General features: G+C 36.1%; 1 protein-coding gene across 6 annotated transcripts in view; it reads right to left on the minus strand.

The window, feature by feature from the left end:
• ARHGAP21 (Rho GTPase activating protein 21) overlaps nucleotides 1-21,924 on the minus strand; it is a 135,242-nt gene that overhangs the window by 33,406 nt on the left and 79,912 nt on the right. For 3 of the 6 annotated variants that reach the window (XM_034930125.3, XM_034930129.3, XM_055092491.1), the window contains 5 exons: nucleotides 17,857-17,949; nucleotides 16,252-16,330; nucleotides 12,842-12,896; nucleotides 5,626-5,655; nucleotides 2,391-4,287 (listed from right to left, as the gene is read on the minus strand). In XM_034930125.3, the coding sequence (XP_034786016.1) occupies nucleotides 2,391-4,287; nucleotides 5,626-5,655; nucleotides 12,842-12,896; nucleotides 16,252-16,330; nucleotides 17,857-17,949 (2,154 nt within the window). The remainder of the gene's footprint in view (nucleotides 1-2,390; nucleotides 4,288-5,625; nucleotides 5,656-12,841; nucleotides 12,897-16,251; nucleotides 16,331-17,856; nucleotides 17,950-21,924) is intronic. The other 3 variants (XM_034930126.4, XM_063607295.1, XM_055092493.1) reach the window with 1 other exon arrangement.

Here is a 21,924-nt window from a genome sequence, read left to right on the forward strand (position 1 = left end):
GAGGGCGAAAGTCAAATAAGATAGGAACTAATTAGAGAGTACTTTTATTCTTAGTAAATAAAATGATTTATTTACATCAATCTATATGTATATAGAATTATACAGATCTTTATTTTCTATTTTAGCCAAAGTCTTCTCTTTAATAACATAATTAACTTTTATTTCTATACTTCATAACTAGGAAGAAATATTAACAGATATATCCAGCACATTTTTTTACTACTCCAATGTAATCTGATTATATTGTTGTTATTATGTAGGAAGAAAATATGATGCCACTGTTCTGATAAGATCGCATGGGCCTGTGAAACAGCCACAGGTTGTAAGATTTTTTTACATTTTAAAACCTCATAAAACAATCATTCGTCATCAGTTGCCTTCTATAAAATATCTATTCTAGATGATGTATAAGATTCCATCTACAACAGGAGTCTACTATTTGCTGAGCTTGGCCTTAGGGGTATAGATATGAATATGGGTACAATTTAGGTTGAGATTCCCCACAATGTTGACAACTTGAATATATCCTATTTATAAAAAAAAATAAGCTGTGTGGAACTTTTTAAAAAAGCTTTTAGTGTCACCTATCCAATTAAGTGTTTTCTCAAGAAACATTCTTAAAGCTATCAATAGCTTTACAATTGATAGCTTTAAAAATGTTTCCGTAGAAAACAACAGTCCTCAACAGCTTTAAAAATGTTCCCGTAGAAAAGAAAAACTCAACTAGTACTCAAAGAGAAGCACATTATTTTGTAAAATGATGGAGAACTCTTTTCATAAACCCATGGGACACCAGGGGGACTACAAGTATGGCCTTGGTTGGTGGCAAAAAGAGAAGGAAAAAAGCCCCTGCATCGCATGCCTCCAGGGGGCGCTCTTCACAGGCATTCCATATAAATGGCGTGCTCCCTGGAGCTGTGCTCTGGGACGAGGCTGAATGAGGCAAACCTAGAGACCCTGTCTCTTATCACTTACTATGTGATTTTAGAGATGTTATTTAGCCTCTCTATACCTTAAATTTCTCACTTATAAAATGAAGATAATATTAAGGACATAAGTCATCACCTGTTAGCAGATGATGTGTTAGAGCTGCACAGTCATGATGAGAACTGTATTGTTGTTGTGCTATACATTTAACCAGCACTTCAAAATTGTTTCAGCCATTATCTCAACAAATACTTATTGAGTGAATTCTTTATGTGCCACGCAGTGTTCTAGGTATTAGGGACACAAAAGTGAACCAAAGATTTAAAATCTCTGCTCTCATGTAGTTTATGTTTTAGTTCTACTGAGAAACATGTAACAAAAAAACAAAACATGTCAAGTGGAAACAGTAATACGAAGATAAATAAAAAAGCTTAAGGGAAGAGAATGTCCGTTTCTGTGTCTGTGCGTGGGATACCTGTTTTAGATAGGTGAGTCACAAAGCCTGCTTGGATAAGATCTTTGAGCAGAGACCCAAATGTCATGAGGAAGACAGAGGCTTGTTAACTATCTGTGGAATGTATTCCAGGGTTAGAAACCAGCTGTACCTGTCCCTGTAGCAAGGCACGCCTGACAGCAAGGAGGCTGGTGAGGCTGCAGATGGGATGCACATGGAAGATTGTGATGGGAGATCACGAGGTAGGATCTCTCTGACACCATCAGAGAGGGAGTTGTGAGGCAGACCATGGAGGGCCTTTCAGATCACGGGAGGATTTTGCATGCTATTTTGGGTGAGATGGATGGGAAGGAAACAGAGGGTTCTGCAGAGAGGAGTGGTGTGATCTAATTGACACTTTTAAAAACATCACACTGGCTGCTGTATGGAGAACAGATCTGGGGTGGGAGGGAGCAGACAGAAGACTCAACAGGACAGGTGCCAGCAACTGTGGCACACGCTTATAATTTAATAACTTCTCTAAATCTGTTCCAGGATTTATAGTATGGCAAACTAACTTGACAATGAAGAGGTCTTTTCTCTCAGTACACGTTAAATTTACAAAGAAATATGTTTTAGAAAGTAAAAGCACTGTTTAAATGAAAGGTTGGTAACTAATTATCAAAACTGTTCCACTTGGTTTTTCATTCACCTGAATCAACAATTAGGTACAATTTGCTTCGCTGATTTCCTTAATCTCAGGAATTTGTTTCATCAAAATAAAAATTTGAAATGGGTACTAGGTACATGAAGTTTTTGTTTTTTTTAAAAAAAAAGGAAAATTGGTACTAGAAATAACTTTTAAAGAGGTTTGTAAAAGCTCTGGTTGAAGCACAGCTTATGAGATTCACTACAAACATTTTAAAATCACAGTGTAAGACTTCTATGCCTATTGAACTAGAAATAATACTTTTCTGGAAAGATTTCTTATACATTTGGCATATTAGCGAATGACTCTAAATGAGCTCACCTATAAATGGGATGGAAGCCAAAGAATCGCCAGGCGGACTGGTACTCGAGGCTTTTCTTTCCTCCATTCTTTTTATGTGGACCTCTCGACGTGCATCATTGGGCAGCCAGCAGGTAGTGTCTGACCCAGTCTCCTGGTCATTTACTGCCAAGATGTAAGACTGATGCCTTAAAGGCTGCGGTGTCTGGCGTCCAGATGGAGGTTTTTCCCTTAGGATGACAGCTTCTTTATTATCTAAAGTATCTGATTGCTCAATTTCAGCCTCTTGTAAACTTAAATCTTGATTCCTTTGACTGACAGGTAGTTCTAAATCTGAACTACCAGTGTTTTCACTCGACTGAGGGGCAGGCTTGGCAGAGGCTCCAGATAAAGAGGGGGATTTCCCAGTCTCCACTTGCTGATCGGGGGCACTGTCAGTCCTTACCCATGTCTGCTGATTCAACAGACTGTTCTGATGCAAGTGATTTACTGGTCTTTGGTCTTTGATAGAAACAAATGATTTCTGGCTAAATGATGGTTTTGTGACATGCGTGGAAGGAGCTTTCAGAGAATTACTTCGGACTTTCACAAGAGGTGACCTGTCTTGTGAAATACCCCGAGGCACTGACATTCCACAAGTAGTCTGAAAATTTCTGTTGGACTGCAGTGTTTTTAGATCTGGTGGAATTTTTTTAAACTGCGACACAGATCCCACTCCTCTACCACTCATTCGCCTGTTATCAGAATTAACAACGCTTGGAGCCACAGTAAAATTGGAACCTCGAAAAGATTTATGAATTTCTTGCTGCCTAGGTCTTTCATAAATACCTCGTCTATCATCCTGTTCAGTAAACCCACTCCACTTGTAAGTCTGTTTTTTCTCTCCATTGGAATCAGGTATTGGAGTTCCAGAATTGACATTTTCTAAGGTTTCATCCTGTCCCTCAATATAATCCCATGAACGAGTTCTATGATTACTAAAACTAACAGATGGAGACGTCAGTGCTCCTTGAGATGCACTTCTTGGACAATACTTCATTAGCACAGAATCTTCCAGTCTTTCTTGGGACACACTGCGTTGCCGTATCTGGACAGACTGGGGCACTCGATCATGAGAGGTGCTTCGACGTCGTCCCTGCAAAGTAGTGCGGTTGGGGACGACCTGGTTATAATCTGTCGTGCTTTGAGACGCTGCTCTTAAACTATCTAATCTTTCTTGTATTGTCCGACAACCTATGTGCAATCGTCTGTTATCAATATACTCTTTGTAAGTTTTATAGTTTTTCCAGTCTATGTGCTGATGGGAATTTGGCGAATAGTGATTAACAGATACAGAGGGAGCCTCCACAGCTTGAGATCTGCTGCTTGAGATTCCATCAGAATGTCCACTGTAATTTCCAGATTTAAGTAAAATTCCAGAAGGTTCCAATGATCTGGAGCCTGCAGGCTGATGAATTAGATGAGTGGTGGGAATTGATAATGGTGGTGATGTGGTTCTTGACATTGTTTTTAAAGAGGTCTGCTCATTCACGCCATACCTCACTTCTTCAGTTCTATGTGAAGGACCTGTATGGTTGTTTCTATTGGATAACAAATCTACAACCTTCTCAGAAGGCACAATGACAGTCCTTACACTTTCATTGCAAACACACACTGCTGTGTTTGATTTTGCAACATCTGTTGGTGATGGAGGCACTTGTATTTCCATTCTATAGGCCCTACCAGGTTGTGTCAGTACTGGTGTACTAGTTTGCTGTTTGCTCAATGATGAGTCAGGAGGAGATATTTCAACTGGCTGTGCCATGGCTGATGGGGCAGATGGCAGCCAGGGATAGCAGATTGGTGGAGGTTCAGGTATATTGCGGGCATTGCCGCTATAAGCTTCGTTGCCTTTCAGGTAGGCATCTTGAGAATATGCCTGTATAGAAATGAGAGAAAGGTGTCACTGGAAATTCATAAAAAGAATAATAATTTCCATTTTTACAGTGCACTATTTTATCTATGTCCTACCTCGTTCCTGAGTGACATTCACTATAGCATGCATGCAAACACAACATAAGGGTACTCTACAAATCTAGAAAGAGCTAGTCTCTCAGAAATCAAATAAATTGTAGAATCTGCAACACATACAAATTACAATCACCTCTTTGCTCAAAACATGTGAAACTCATCAAATTTCTACCCAACCAATTAGATGTACCCACATTACTTCTAAAATTCTCCCCATTCAAGCCTTCTGATTTTCAGCAGTTGACAGGTTAAATGGCTGCCAAATAAATCCCAGCAAAGGAAGATTCATGTATTTTGCCAGAGAAAAGGTGAAAATATTAAAAATCTTAAATGCATTTTAAGTACTACTACTATAATAAATTAAATCTAATTTATTTGAAGCATCTTGTCAATTAACCATTACAGAGTCCCTAAGAATAATCCATTTTGACAAATTAAGACCTTCAGCAGCCATGCTAAGTATTTTAATATTTAAAGTAAGATAATATGCAAGTTTAAGAAATAAAGCACATATAATAAAGGCACAAAAATATGAAAAAAGGTAACTCATCGTTCTGTATATAATTTATATTTTTATTTTAAGCTAATGCAAAAGTATATCATACAAATTTATTTGGTCTCTTTTACTTATTATAAGGAGACATTTCTCTATTACTAACAGGCAGGCATGCAGCCTAAATCGTTTTTTATCAACTATTTGTAAAATTATTCAGTCTTAAGAATAACAGAAATCAACTATAGAGACTTTACAAAACAGAGCTCATCAGTGCAACACAGGGACTATGTTCAGCATCTGAGACAGATGTGGTAACACATCTTCCCCTAATCAAAACAAGCTTAACTCAAGACTATCATCACATCCTGTTCTTTGCATTCGACAGCTTGCAAAGCTCAAGTGCAGCCACAAACATAACGGCAAAGTAGTAGTGACAGGAAGAGGGTGAGATACTTTAAAAACATATATATATATATATATATATATATATATATATATATATATATATATACTGATGCAGATAAATATTACGCTGTAGCATCAGTTATGTACAGGATACGAAAGAAAACCAAACATAAAAAATAAGGATGGCAAACCATCTATCACAAACATATTCTGCAAATTAGTAAGATTAACACGATAGAGGGATTTCTCTAAGCAAAGTGAAGAGTTTTTAATAGATTGGCTTATTACAAATCTCTACAAAACATGACTTAAAAAGCAAGGAAATGGCTACTGTGCATTTCTTACCAGTGCTGTGACATCCTTTGTAAACTGTAGCTAGCAGAAAATAGGAAAACATAGTAGAAGCTGCTTACTGATATAAAGACAAAATCATGTTGTCATATTGATGCTGGAAACGGCAAGCTAAAAATACATCTATACTTGTTTCTCTGGAAGGTACCAAGAGAGGTAAAGGGCAGTGAAGCATAAAGAATAACTCCAGTATTCTTCTGAACATCTTTTTCTCAGGCTTTTATCTGATTCTTGTTTGATGTGTCTACCATTCTTGAAAGCAAAATACATCTGGTGACATGCATTCCTAACAGATATTTTCTTCAATATGCACTGCTGTCTGATAACATGCTACAAAGCTTCCCTCCACGAAAGCAACAGTGATGTCTCTCATTTCCCCCGAGCTTCTTCCATCTCTGCTTCCAGATGACGAAACGAATGCTCTATTATGCATTTAAAATAGTACAACCTCCTCCTTCCCCAGTAAATCAGAGCATAACCACAAGCTGTCAGCAGACTGCAGCTGCCTTTACACTAAGATTCCGGGGGGAAAATGACTTCTTTTAAGTAAGTTTCACTCAAAAATTAAGATCTTTCAACACTGTGCCTTTTGTACTACTGTATTAGTTTGCAAAAATAACTACTGGATAGACATAAAAATATTACTTCCGGAGTAATTCTTGTTAACCTATAATAAATATTATAGAACAGAGACTAGAATGCAGTGACAAATTAAAGCTAGCCATATAAAAGAAAATATGTCTACACAGCATTTTTATGGCATGAATACAGTTAATCCAAACATGCATTTTGGGTGTGTGCATTGACACACCGAGTCTATCTTTTCCATGCTGATTAGAATCATACCAATACTTTTCTGCAATAGGAAAATTGTGTCTGGATGAGAGAATACTGTACTGTCTGGTACAGCATTTCCCACAACATCCTTGTGTAGTTTTATTATATACCACCTGAAAAGGAGGATGGGGGAGAGGAGGTCCCTATGGTCAATGATGTAGGGTCACTTGGCAAGCTTTTTGATTTCTCAAAACCACGACGACATTAATGTACATTGTGAAATTCGAAAGGAAAATATAAACTTATTCACCATGGAGGCCATTTTTTTCCCAGAGGTTTTAACATAATTAGAATATCTACTTGCGTAATGCTATTCTAGAACTAATATTTTAAAGATGACTCCTTTATTCAAATTTGGGAAGAAATATTACTGTTTAGTAATAGAAGTATATGGCTGGAACTATTAAAACTTGAGAATATTTTACATACTTCAGACATCTCTAATATTCCTGTATGGCAATTCTAAATGCTAAATAGTCTACATTACAGTCACAGGTCCCCACTTCTGAGTTAAGTTATCGCAAGGGGCCCTGAAATCCATACAAATGCAGGCATTAACAGTGAACATCTCACACATGCAGTACTATTATCTAATGTAAGCAGATATGGTTGAGATAAAATATGAATTCATTCAAGAACATTTTTCACAAAATGTACATTGTGAAACTCAAAAGTACAAACTTACTCGCCAGGGAACCCATTTTTTTCCCCAGAGATTTTAAAATAATTAGAATATCTGCCTGGGAAATGCTGTTCTAGAACTTTTTTTTTTTTTTTTTTTTTTTTGAGACCGAGTCTCACTCTGTTGCCCAGGCTGGAGTGCAGTGGCGCAATCTTGGCTCACTGCAACCTGTGCCTCCCAGGTTCAAGCAATTCTCCTGCCTCAGCCTCCTGAGTAGCTGGGATTACAGGCATGAGCCACCATGTTCAGCTAATTTTTGTATTTTTAATGGAGGTGGGGTTTCACTATGTTCGCCAGGTTGGTCTCGAACTCCTGACCTCAAGTGATCCACCTGCCTTGGACTCCCAAAGTGCCAGGATTACAGGTGTGAACCACCGAGCCCGGGTAGAACTAATATTTTAAAGCTATCTCCTTTATTCAAATTTGGGGAGGAATATTATTTTTGAAACCAATGTCATAAGAAGTACATATTCAGTATTAACAATTTTGAATTTTAGTTAGGTTTTAAGCCCAAATGGATACTTTACAACATATGAAGGTGTTTTGATAGAATCAGACAACATTTAAATTTTTCCCAATTTACTAGCTCTTGTGAATTCAACAGAATATGACAAAACATTTTTAGCCATTTTTTCCACTCAGCCTTTTTGTATACCACTTCACATTCCTTCTTGAGCTTTCTTTACCCTTGTACTTAAGTATTACACCTTTTGGAGTTTAGCAGCTTGTATTTTAAAAACTGAAGCCTTCCCTAACAGCCCTGTTTTGCCTATTAGATACAAAAAGCTCTAAAAAGTGGGGGGGGGGGGGAGGAGGAGAAAGAAAATAAGAAAGATGACCCAAAGAATTCTTTCTTTGTAATTAGAACTCCAAACAGTATGTTAAATACAACTTAATATTAACAGCCTGGATCTTGATTATATGTACAATGCCTAATAGTAACTAAATAACCCTAAAATAATCTTCTAGTTCATTTTTTATACAGTCACATCAAAATCACCATGACCATACCTATGATAAATGGTAAACAAAACGAAACAGAGCAAAAAAAAAAAAAACCCTGAAGAATAAATAAAGTGGTAAGATTAAAATTCCTGCCTTTCAGTTCACCTTTAACAGGTTATTAATTTAATGCCATTACCTATGATAAAAGCAAGAATAACTTCATGTTTGTTGGTAGATGCCAACCATGCCAGCATAGGGAATGGGAGAAGGGGATGGTGTAGATGGAGAAGGACTTTCTTTTTATTATACCTTTCCGCATTATTTCAAATATTTTCAACCAGCACATACTATTCTTGTAATTATTTAAAAATAGATCTTTAAAAATTACAAAGTAAACTGCTGCTAACCTGCAAAATATGAAAGAACCCTCCAGAATTCATACTCTTGCTTCCCTCACTCTAGGCCGGACCACCTACATGTACACTTGACAAATGGCTACTTAATCTTAAATAGGATATTATACTGATAATAGAACACATGAAATGCTTATTTTAAAAGTAATTCTAATAAACTTCAAGAAAAACTTAGTTTAAATTACATTTTTCAAATTATCACATATGCATAGAGCAGCAAAAAAGAACACTGGACTCAGAACCCAGAGGTTCACGTTGTAATAACAGCTCCAACACCAACTGGCAGGGTGACTTATGGTAAGCCACCTAAACAGTTCATCTCCACTCAACAGCAGTATAGGACTGTGGTTTAGAGTACAGGCTTTCATCTCAGACCCGCCCGAGTTCAAATCCTTATACCATTTGCTTTCTTCCTTATTATACCAGACATGCTGTTTAACTTTGCTGTGTTTAACATAGAACAGCACAAAGTAGGTTTAAAATGTCCTGGCCAAATATTAGTTATACCCAAGAATCTCCAGAGTTATAAAAACCGATTAACTTAAAATTTAATTTTTGAGTCAATGGAGCCAAATGCTTAACAAAGTATCTTGGGTGATGAACCAAGAAGTATGCCCCGATCTAGTTCTCCTACCACTATCTCACTCAGGGAAGTATTCTCTTTGGTCAGTGCTATGGTCTGAATGTTTGTGTGTTCCCCTCCCCCAATTCGTATGTTGACACCTAATCACCAGTGTGAATGAGTTAGGAGATGGGGCCTCTGGGAGATGATTAGGTCATGAGGGTAGACCTCATGTATGAAATTAGTGTCCTTATAAAAGAAGCCACAGAGAGCTGCGTCAGCTCTTCCACCAAGTGAAGACACAGTGAAAAGGTACTATCTATGAGAAAATGGGCCCTCACCAGACACCAAATCTACCTGAGCCTTGACCTTGGGCTTCCCAGCCTCCAGAATATGAGAAATAAATTTCTTTGTTTATAGGCCATCCAGTCTAAGGTATTTTGTTACAGCAGCCCAAATAGACTAAGAGAGTCAGCATTATTGTTTAGGTGACCAGATTGGTGTGGCTATTTCACTCATGCATAGATAACATTTAATGGGGAAACAAAATCATTTTGGTTTTTGGAAATACAATAAAAAACCTTTTTATTTTGCAATAAATACGAACCTGTCTAAGATACCAGAGTCTAAAATATTACAACAAAACACTGTTAAAATGATTAAAATGAATGTAATACTATTTATATTGTTAACCTAGAAAATATATGCTGGTTTAAAAAATGAGGCTGCCAAGCACAGGACTCCTATTACTAGCACTAGTTTAAAAACATAAATGAATTATTCTTAATTTTACTTCATGGTTTTAAACATTCTATCATTGTCATCCATGAATTATGAAACCTATAATCATATACCTGTCCTTACACGAGTCAAGTTTTAAGCCAAATTAAATTTTCTAGGCCACCTCTCAAAGGTGAGCAGAGCACTTCTAAAATAATTTGGTCTGTATATCACTTCAGGAAAAGAAAAAAAACCTCCATGCACTACCCAATCCTGTTGCCCAGGCAAACATATACAACCTACAAGTGTTTCCATGGGTAAATGATTTTTACAGTGGCTGTAAAAATGTTCACATTACCCATTGCTTTTCTTTACAATAAATATTCAACCTCATGGGAACAAATACATCTTTAAAAGCATATATTTTGAATAACAGATTTAAGATCTGCATAAGTACTTCTGAAGTACATTAAAGAACATTTTAACTCTGGAATATATGTTAGAGACAGAAAATTATATATTCCTTTGATTTCTTAATGAATTACACTACATTCAAATGTGAATTAAGGATAGGTTAAAAAGTAGAGTTTTCTTTTATGATTAAAGGCATGTACTTTTATTCTTAATGATTAAAGTAATTCAAATACCATGTTTTAAAAATAAATTTTATGTTACAGTATACCAGAACTCTTTACTGCTGAGCCTTGAAGATCTGTATGCTCATGTTATTTACTGAACTGGTTTTTCTCTGTCTCTAGGATACTTTATATTTTACTTTTACTTTAGATTTACTTAAATAAAATATAACAAGACAGACTATTCTAGAATATGAATGAGTAACAGAACAAAACTAATTTTTCTTTAAGTGACCTGTTTTTCCATTAATCATATCATTACAAAATTACTCCTTCCATTGCATGAAGTGGTTTGCTGCTCTTCATCAATCACACTGCAGGATATCATGGCGATTCTGCATTTAATTGCTTCCATGCCAGCCATTCTGTGAAATGAGCACTGTTCCAAGAGCCATCCAACCAGTGCCTTCACCTTGGCAAGGAAAGGGTCTACTGAAGATCGGAAAACAGTTCAGTTTCATAAGCTGATTCTGTCTTCAAGCCTTCAGATTGCAAGGAGGAAGCCAGGTAAATCCTTCGCTACCATATACATCATCTTCTGTATAAGAAGAGCACTAGAGAAGAATTCCCTATTTATTTCTAGTCTAGTTATTTTCATAGCCATTGGTGTCTGTGGTTATGTCTGCTACGTGATCACTATGCTGAATTGTCACGGTAGGAACTCTACAACCACTTTTGCATGTCTAGGAAAATTACTGCAGCTAACTGTATCTTCCTTCCCGAGCCTCCCAACTCCAACTGAACTGTACTTCAGAAGGGTAATTGTTATCGGTACTAAGCCATTCCTAAGTAAAATCTACATGCCTTGAAAACATGGGGTTAATCCCCATGAGTTTCACTTAATTATAGTTTACATGTCAGTGAATGACTCTTTAGGATCAGCTTTAGTGATTTTTCTTTATAAAACATGTTTACAGATTATTTAGGGCCTTTGATGAGCTAAGTTCAAACTACTGCCTTACAAATGAAGAACATTACTATACCATTTCCATTACCGCGACAAAGAGACCATAAGCTCCCTGCTTTTCTTGAATTTAGCTATAGGTAATAAGAAAAAAACCCAATCGTTCACCAAAAAGAATTAAAAATAAATACTTCAGCGGCCACTGCCATTTCCTAGATCTAACTGTTAGTTGTAAGTATGTTACTTAAAGAGTTTTTCTATTTTATTCTACAGAACTGCAAAATCAATTGAAGTGTTATTTTCTTGAATGAAATATGTGTGTATATGTGTGCATATATATACGTATATATACATATATATGTATATATACACACATATACACACATATGTGTATATATACACACATATACACATATATGTGTGTATATATACACACACATATACATATATATGTGTATATATACATATATATGTATATATATACACACACACATATATATACATATATATATATATTTTTTTTTTTTTTTTGAGATGAAGTTTTGCTGTTTCACCCAGGCTGGAGTGCAGTGGCGCGATCTTGGCTCACTGCAACCTCTGCCTTCCGGTATCAAGCGATTCTCCTGCCTCAGCCTCCCAAGTAGCTGGGATTACAGGTGCCCACCACAATGCCCAGCTAATTTTTGTATTTAGTAGAGATAGGGTAGAGGTAGGGTTTCACCACGTTGGCCAGGCTAGTCTCAAACTCCTGACCTCATGATCCGCCCGCCTCGGCCTCCCAAAGTGCTGGGATTACAGGCGTGAGCCACCGTGCCCAGATGAAATTTATATTTTTATCATCAGCAGTATTTAAGCTTAGTAAAGGAGTTAAGTATTCCATTCAATTTCTTTCTTTATAAAAATCAGAAAAATATTTTAGACTAAATACTAAAGTTTTCAAGTTTCATTTCAAGACCATAACATATTTTCCCCTTAAGTTGTAGACTCCGTTCATTGTGAACATTTTAGGAACGAATTGATACTACTAACAATACTGCTTGGTGAATTTACAAACAGTAATATTTATTGGAAAATTAGAAAATGGCAATCATAAAGTTTGTCCTCGTATTAAAAAAATAAGATTCTATTTTTTTTTTCTCTGTACATAGTGAGAAGGAAAAAAAAAAAAGATTCTAATTCCTGGGGATATGCACTTGCACTCTGAACTCTTCCTTTGGTCCAAGGATGAACTAGAAGGCAACACTAGGACAAACTCTTTAGGAATCTCATTCTAAATGACAGCATTAAGAGTTCACTGTAGAATCAACATAACATTTCCATGTCAGTTAATTGCAAAAACTTGGCAATGGTATTTTTGTAAAATGTAGAGAATTCCAGATTCTGTAAAAGGAACCAGAGGGTTTTTAAATTCTAGAATTTTTTTTAATTCCATCTTTAATACTTCCATCTCAAAAATATTTTCCAAACATTCATGACTGTAAAACAACTCATATATGAATAAATAAAACTTACCACTTGGAGAATGTCTTCATCTTTTGGCATAACACTAAGTTCCAATGTTGTATCACTGAAATTGAATTATATACTATTTTAGGAGAGGTAGAAGTGTATAAAAAAAGACTTAATGGAAAAACAGTTAACTCAGAAGTATTTTTTAAATTGTTTAAGAGTTTATTCTGGTTTTCTTATATCTTTATTTTTAAAATCAAATCATTAGAATGAAAAGAAGTCACCTTTGTATACGTAAGTTAACTATATACAAAAGAGGGACGGACCCCTGCCATGTTGGTGCTATTCATAATCAGTAAAGTCTTCTTTATAACATGTTTCTAATTTAGAAATATAAAGTATGTTGCTTATATTAAATAGTCCCAGGACAAACTCTTAACAATATCAGTATACAATTATTTATTGTTTTATTCAAGTCACAAAACAAAGTATAGATTGTTGTCATATATTCTGTTCAAGTTAAAATTCATTAACATCAAAGAACCCTCAAATTTAATATTTTAAGTAATTTTTTTTTTTAGACTGAGTCTCACACTGTCACCCAGGCTGGAGTGCAGTGGCACAATCTTGGCTCACTGCAACCTCTGCCTCCTGGGTCTAAGCCATTCTCATGCCTCAGCTTCCCAAGTAGCTGGGACTACAGGGCATGTGCCACCACACCCAGCTAATTTTTCTATTTCTAGTAGAGAGGAGGGCTCACCACATTGGCCATGCTGATCTGGAATTCCTGACCTCAAGGGACCTGCCCACTTCAGCCTCCCAAAGTGCTGGGATTACAGGCGTGAGCCACTGTGCCCAGCCAAGTAATATTAAACATCTTAATTTTGCAATATTCCCTCCTGGCCTCAGAAGTGAAGGAAATCACTTTACTGTCACAACTACTGAGCTGACTCGTTTTTAATAACTATATAACATTTCAACTATTTGCTTTTTTCCCTATGATTTACTTTTAGTGCCTTTACAGGGACAGCTCAAAGTCTAATTTTATTTTGGTTCTGTAAATTTCCTGTTGAAAATGATAGAGAAATTTCCCTAAGTTTAGAAAGTTCAAAGGGGTAAACAAAACTGAATCCTGTGATCTGGAGGTACATACAGATATGGCAAAGGTGCCGGGCGAAGTGGCTTACGTTCCCAGGCCAAGGTGGGTGGATCACTTGAGGTCAGGAGTTCGAGACCAGCCTGGCCAACATGGTGAAAACTCGTCTCTACTAAAAATACAAAAATTAGCTGGATGTGGTGGCAGGTGCCTGTAATCCCAGCTTCTCAGGAGGCTGAGGCAGGAGAATTGCTTGAACCTGGGAGGTGGACATTGCAGTGAGCTGAGATCGCGCCATTGCATTCCAGCCTGGGCAACAAGAGTGAAACTCCCTCTCAAAAAAGAAATAATAAAATAAAATAAAATAAAAGTTATGGCAAAGGCAGTGCTACTATCTCCACCAAATGCTTCAACAGCTAATCTAACAATATCAGACAGATTTTCCCCCAATACAGTCAAGAGATTAAGAAACAATCAACAACAAAAAACAAAATAATCTACTGGTGTCTCTTCTTGACAGATTTGAATCATTATGTTTAATTTCATAAATGCTCAGATTATACTAAACCCATGAGAACCACAGGTTCAAATAAATTTAACTAGTAAAATATGTAGGTACTTTCATTTCAATATTTAGAGTTGGTAGAAACTGATGTTTAGATAAACTCCTGTGCAAGGACACATCTGTTTGTTTGTTGTTTTTGTTTTGAGACAGGGTCTCACTCTGACACCCAGGCTAGAGTGCAGTGGCTCTATCAAGGTTCACTTGATTAACCTCACTTGACTGACCTCCTGGACTCAGGTGATCCTCCCACCTCAGCCTCCCAAGTATCTGGGACAACAGACACACACCAGCACACCCAGCTAATTTTTTGTAGAGACAGGGTTTCACCATGTTGCCCAGGCTGGTATCAAATTCCTAGGCTCAAGTGATCGGCCCACCTCAGCCTCCCAAAGTGCTGGGATTACAGGCATGAGCCACTGCACCCAGCCCGCAAGGACACATGTTATATTAATCCACTGCAGAATCTCAAGGGCTTTGTGATGCATTACCCATTTGCTACCAACTGCAGACAGAAGAAAAACAACACTTTTAATGGAAATAAGATTATGAAAAAATATTTCTCTAATATTCAAATTGATTTTAGTGGTTGAAGTGTTATTATTCTGAAAGATGAACTGTACCAGTAACAGAAGAATCAATGTAGATTTTGAAGAAAACAATGATTAAGTTGGTTTTTAAAGAAGAGATATTAACAAATACACTAAGTCTTTTAAGTTATGGGCTGACAAAACATATCGTTGTATTTATGATGATCTAAATTATTTTGAGGAAAAAAATTCTGGCAAATCTGTTATCCCTTGGAGAGGCTTTAAATTCATTATCAACATTAGAGGCAATATTCAAGAGTTGTTTTCTGTTAGACTCCCATTAAATATTAAAACATTAAAGAAAACACTCTGAGATCAATTAATCATGATCATGTCATTTAATTGTAAGAAATGGCAATGTATTAGGGCATTAGTGTAAATAATTTAGATTACAGCATGAGCCACTCTAGACATACTTAGGAGAGCTTGATAAAAATCTTCAGAAAATGAACTGCACTTGAATTACAGACAGGTGAGTTTGGCCAACAGAAAGCATTAGATAATCCAAAAGTTCCTGTATTTGAATCTGAGAAGAACCTCTTACAACAGAGTGATGATCTGACTAGGCTCAGATCCATGGCCTAGCCTTGACAGAAATTCAATATGGTAACTCTTTGGTTTCTAACTTATTTGTAATTTGGAAAAATTTTCTAGTTGTGTGGGTGAAACAGAGAAGGACTAAATGATCTTCGAGGTCTCACAGACAGTCACTCTATAAATATGTATCTAACTTTAGAGCTCAAAATCCTACTATTCTGTAAAATGCAGGCAGACAAATGGATTAAAAGGGAATGTCTTGTTGTCTTGGTTAGAACAAATGAGTTAACTGAGGCTAGGAAGATTATTCAAAAAGATACTTAAAAGTAACATACCCCGTAAGAGGTTTTAAAATAAACTATATATGCATTTATTTATATATTAAAAACAAATTATACATTTGTCACTTCAAATAAAAGGGGTAAACACAGTAAATCTAAAGTGTGTGCCTTACAGCCTCTATGGGATTTTAATCATAAATCTGATACATCTGTCAAACCAAAGCCACCAACTAAGCTATCCTCAGATAGCTGGTCCTTGGCAACTCTCAAATGCATTATATCTAAGGGAAAGTTCCACATCTCCTTGTCACCACAATTCCTTGTAAGAATAGAAGATTGTATTAAATCTATGTGCTCTATTGATCTATAAAACCCATCTTTGGGTTTTAATGTTTTAAGACTCTTACCTGTTTTGAATTAAAGCAATTACTTGGGAATAGGTTTTGCCAATAACACTTTCTCCATTGACTTTTATAATTCGGTCACCTTCAAAGAGAAGTTAAAAAACACATGAGAAATCCTGCAGAAAGTCACTTTTGAACACTTTTGAAATATTTCTTGAATAATGTCCTTATTTTTAATGTCGTATATATTAAAATAATAAAATACAGAATTGTGAGAAAATTATTAGTATCATAATTATAAAACAATTATATGAATATCCTAGCTTATTACTTTTAAAGTTTTTACAAAAGTAAATACATTTTAATATATCCAGCTTTTTGTGAAACTAGCCATGTTCTAAGTAAGAGTTCCAGTCATTACTGAATTTAGAAATTTCAAAAGGTCTAGTTACCAGGGGACCAGAGCTATACTACTTATGCTCCTATTAGTTGTTTCCTGAGTTGCAGAACTAATTATCTCTCCACGTACCCTGTCTTTTTTTCTTTTTCTTTTTTTTTTTTTTTTTTTGAGACAGAGTCTCACTCTTGTCTCCCAGGCTGGAGTACAGTGGTGCAATCTCGGCTCACTGCAACCTCTGCCTCCCGGGTTCAAGCGATTCTCTTTCTACTCTGAGTAGAGTAGGAAAGGAAAAGACAGAAACAAAGAACAGAGGAAAGAAGAAAATAGGCAAAAATGTACTTTTTGTGTGCTTATCACAGCATATCTCCACTTCATCTTCCCAATCATGTGGGGCTTAAAATACGACAGATGATACATTCTAAAGAAATCCCACATGCACACTAATATACATATTATACATATTAATGATATTTAAATCAGGCTTACTTTCAGTATAATAAAAAAAACTAAGGTGGGTAATACATTAACAGTACATCTTTATAAATCTTAGCAATGATGTCCACTACTTTCTAATATTTGTAGGTGAAAATATAGCATTGTATTTAAAAGGCAGTGAAATATAGCTTTTCAATAATTCCCATTTTAAACTGTCTAATGTTTAAAAAACGAAAGAAAAGAGTATTTTAGAGTGTGCACTAATATAAATGAAATCTCTACTTAGGGTTTATTAAAATCACAAATCACAAAACATTTTAGAACAAACAACTACTATATCCAGCCAATTAAGCCACATATACTGACACCTTCAGATGAAGCCAGGCTTATGTTCTGCATTGGAGACTTAAGCCACTTTGTGCTGCAAATTAATTAACTCAACTCTGTCAGATCAGGCACTTCCAGAACTTGAAAATCCAAGATTATTTCACTTATATCAAATAAATACCTTCATCATTTTGCTACTTTGTAATCCTTTGTCAAAATTCAATGCATGCAAAATTTGTTCCTTAAAAGAGCCTCTAAGAGTCTATTATCTGTGTGGTAATTAAAAGTGCTCACAGTGTATCAATTTATATTGTTATTTCTGTTCAAACCCATTCATATGGGCACCAAGAAACATAATTAGTTCTCAAAATTAGTAACAACAGATGTGAAGGAAAAGGAAGAAGCATACAGAAAGATACAAAAGGAAAAAATATCGAACATGAAATATGGAAGAAATAAAGTGAAAAAGAAATTAAAACGTATTGTTTAAAGAAGAATATCAGCACCTGTACATAATCCAGCTTCAAAAGCAGGTCCTCCTTCTTTAACTTGCTTAACAAATATGGTATCCATTGGTTCCAAGCGGTTTCTTTGTTTTCCTGTTACAGAGAAGCCCAAAGCATGATTTTACTTCACAATACTTTATTAAAATACCTAAATATAAAATAGTATTTGAGAGAATTAAGCAAAGATTTTTAATGAAATATTAAATACATATCCTGAATTTGGATGCTAAAATTATAATGTAGGGGTTTTCATTTAATTCAAACATTTATTTTGCTTCTTCCATAACATAATGACAACCACAACACTGTAATGCTTTCCATTTACTGGCTACATTGCGTATGTCAGTTGCCACACTAAATACTGTATCTCAGAGCTAATTTCCACAGCAAGTAAGTACTACTACTACCATTCATAAAAGAGGAAACTGAAGCTTAGAGGGATTAAATAAAGTCTCCAAGGTCAAACAGCTAACAAGTGCCAAAGATGATTACACAGGCGGTACTCACTCCATGGCTTTTGTTTTTTGTTTTGTTTTGTTTTGAGATGGAGTCTCACTCTGTCACCCAGGCTGGAGTGCAGTGGTGCAATCTTGGCTCACTGCAACCTCCACATCCCGGGTTCGAGTGATTCTCCTGCCTCAGCCTCCTGAGTAGCTGGGACTACAGGTGTACACCACCCCGCCTGCTAATTTTTGTATGTTTTAGTAGAGACGGGGTTTCACCATATTGGCCAGGCTGGTCTCGAACTCCTGACCCCGTGATTCACCCGCCTTGGCCTCCCAAAGTGCTGGGATTACAGGCGTGAGCCACCGCACCCGGCCTCTACTGCTTCTTAATACTGCATTGTGCTAAGCATTAAAATGTTACAATGAACGAGACATATTCCTTTCCCTTCAGGGAGTCTGGTAGGAGGAGAAAGACATACAAACAAATAACAGTACAGTATAAAAAACAATCAGAGACAAATACAAAATACAGTCATGGCAATGAGGAGAGCATGATCAACCCCGTAAGTCAGAATTTCACAAGCTGTTTTCCATGGATCATTGGCATTAACATCTAAGGTGTTTGCTAAAAATGGATATTTTGGAGTCTGACCAGAAATCTGCTTTGTCAACAAGTTTCCCAGATGATCCTAATACACATTAAATTTTGAGAACTGGTTGTTTCAGTGAAATAGAAGTCAAGGAAAAATTCGCAGATGAGAGGACATTTAAGCTAAGTGACAAACAGCATAAGTATTGTGGGGGAAGAAGGAGGTACATGGTAGTTCTAAAGGTGTGGTCCCAGGACCAGCAGCATCAGTATCACCTGGGAATATGTTAGGAATGCAAATTTGTGGACCCCACCCTAGATCTCCTGAATCAGAAACTCTGAGGTGACTGTGATGCACACTTAAGTTTGAGAATCACTGAAGTAGAAGACACAGTCCTGACCCTTAAAGAAGAATGTAACTGAGAAAATAAGGCATATACATGTGTTGAGTAACATGATACTACTTGTTAAACAGCAATACTGGGCAAAAAATGATTGAGTGTCAAATACAAAGAGTTCATAATTATTGCCATATAAAACTGAATTGTTACCATAGTGTATGCACCAAGATGGCTTAAAGGAAGTTACTTAATAAAGGAATATCTATCACTAGCTCCCCTTAAATACTTAGCTATTTATTCTGAAAGACGCCCTCCAAAGCAATGAATGGCTAGATTTCAAAGGCAATGGGGCATAGTAGAAATTGCTTGTTTTAGAAGCGAGTAGACATCGGTCCAAAACCCTTCCTTTGCCACTTGAAATTTTCTGTGTGCTACACTTTATTTTTCTTCATTAAACTTACAACCCACTACCTAAAATTACATTTTTATTTGCTTACATGTTTGTTGTATATCTCTCTAACATAAAGATCAGGAATTTTCGCAATGCTCACTAATATCCATAGCATAGAGCAGGCATTCAATAAATAATTATTCAATGAATTAATACATTTATTATTTAGTTTAAATTCACACAAGCCCTCAAGATGGGCATTATGATCCTAAAATTGCCATTTGAGTGAAGAGGAAAAAGAGACTCAGTAACTTGCTAAGAGGCAGCATAGGGATTTGAACCCTCAGGCCTGAATTCAAGTGTGGCAATTCCATGCTGCCTCAAAAGCAACTGAAGGTGATTTATTTCTCAAGCTCTACTGTATTCAAGTAGACAGTCCATTTGCAATTAATTTAAAAGGAAAAATACTTTCTTATCAATTCAAGTTGCTTAAAATGCAAACGCTGAATTCCTATCAAGTTGGTGATCAGGTTAGGTCAGTCTGTGGTCAATCTAATATTTACAATAGTTGGCATTAAAGAAAAAACATCTATCTTCTTGGCTAGATACCTAAAGGCTTAGTAAGTCTTGTTGCATCAAGTCACTGCTTTCATGGAAAGATTTATATAATAAAAGAGAAGAGACATTTTCCTATTAATGTCTTCTAGTCCACTGTGTCTCAAAGGTGATTATTTCATACTTAAAAATACAAAATGTAAATGACCATTAATGAATTCTACAAAATAATAAAACGTTGGTTGGGTAGCAATGCGGTGACTTCTGAAAATTCTGATAGAAAATTTCACTTACACAGAACAGAGGTGGTCCAAAATAATGTGGTGTTAATTCTATAAAAGAAATACTAATTTTGAAATGACTACCATTGTAAAGTCAGACATACTTTGCCACTGACAAATCTTTCAATACACTATGCCTGAAAACATACGAAGATGGAATAGATTAAAATAGAGTCCAATCCTATAGCAAGCACTGTTAATCTGCTGAGAGTTGCACTTTTAATTCTTGCTCACTTTTTTTTTTTTTTTTGAGACAGAGTCTTGCACTGTTTGTTGCCTGGGCTGGAGTGCAGTGGTGTGATCTTGGCTCACTGTAACCTCCGCCTCCCAGGTTCAAGCGATTCTCCTGCCTCAGCCTCCCGAGGAGCTGGGATAACAGGTGCCCGCCACCATGCCTGGCTAATTTTTTTGTATTTTTAGTAGAGATGGGTTTCACTATGTTGGCCAGGCCGGTCTCGAACTCCTGACCTTGTGATCCACCCTCCTCAGCTTCCCAAAGTGCTGGGATTACAGGTGTGAGCCACCGAGCCCGGCCTCTTGCTCACTTTCCTTTCTGAACTTTCTCCAAAAATCTGACTTGCTACCTAGATATCATTCAATTCCTCCTAGAGAGAGAAAAACATTTCCTGTAAATATCCCTTAAATATAAGCAGATTTCACTATGAAATATACTTTTCTTCAATTTCTATACACCTTCGCTCTATGTCTTGAGTTAAACACTTGACTCATGAATTTTAAGAGTGTCTTCTTTTTAAGATATGTGCTCCGCAATTTTGCCAGAACTGGAAATCAGAAGTATCATATTTAACACGTGTGTCATTCACAAGCTCTCTCAGGTCTTTAGTTTTTGTAAATACATTTCTAGATATGCAGAACTAAAAGCCTGATCCCAAACTGTGGTAATTCACCAGGAAAAATGACTCCTTACTTCCCTGTATGATTACTTAGCAGACCCAGATGTCTTCCCTGGCAATTCTTAGTAAAAGCCTCTTTCAATTCCACATTTGTATTTTATAACTTCTCAATTTTTTGAGAACACATGGGACATGTTTCAAAGAACTGTTAAATACCTTATTCAAATATCATTTCCTAACCTTATCAAAAGAGAGTGTGCCTTTTTGGCACATACATGCAGTTAAATCTTCCTATATTTGTAGAAAAGAAGGTAAAAAGACAATTATCTTACGTGGATGAGAATGGCTAAAGTAACCAGGTTCAAAAAAAGTCCCATTTTATGTTATAATATATAATTAGTACTGACTTAAAAAGACATAAAAAGCACATGTAAATTTACCTGAACTTGAATAGTACACTTGAAATCAGAAAGAATACACATATGTCTACAACGAAGTAAATATGATCAGTTGGGGGAAAAATAACTTGAGTAAAAAAATTAATTATATATAGGTAGTAGCTGCCATCTAAATACTGAATGTTCAGGTGGATGTGATTCTTATTCTCTATA

The sequence above is a fragment of the Pan paniscus genome, chromosome 8 (assembly GCF_029289425.2).
Source record: "Pan paniscus chromosome 8, NHGRI_mPanPan1-v2.0_pri, whole genome shotgun sequence".
In the NCBI taxonomy this organism is placed as follows: domain Eukaryota; kingdom Metazoa; phylum Chordata; class Mammalia; order Primates; family Hominidae; genus Pan; species Pan paniscus.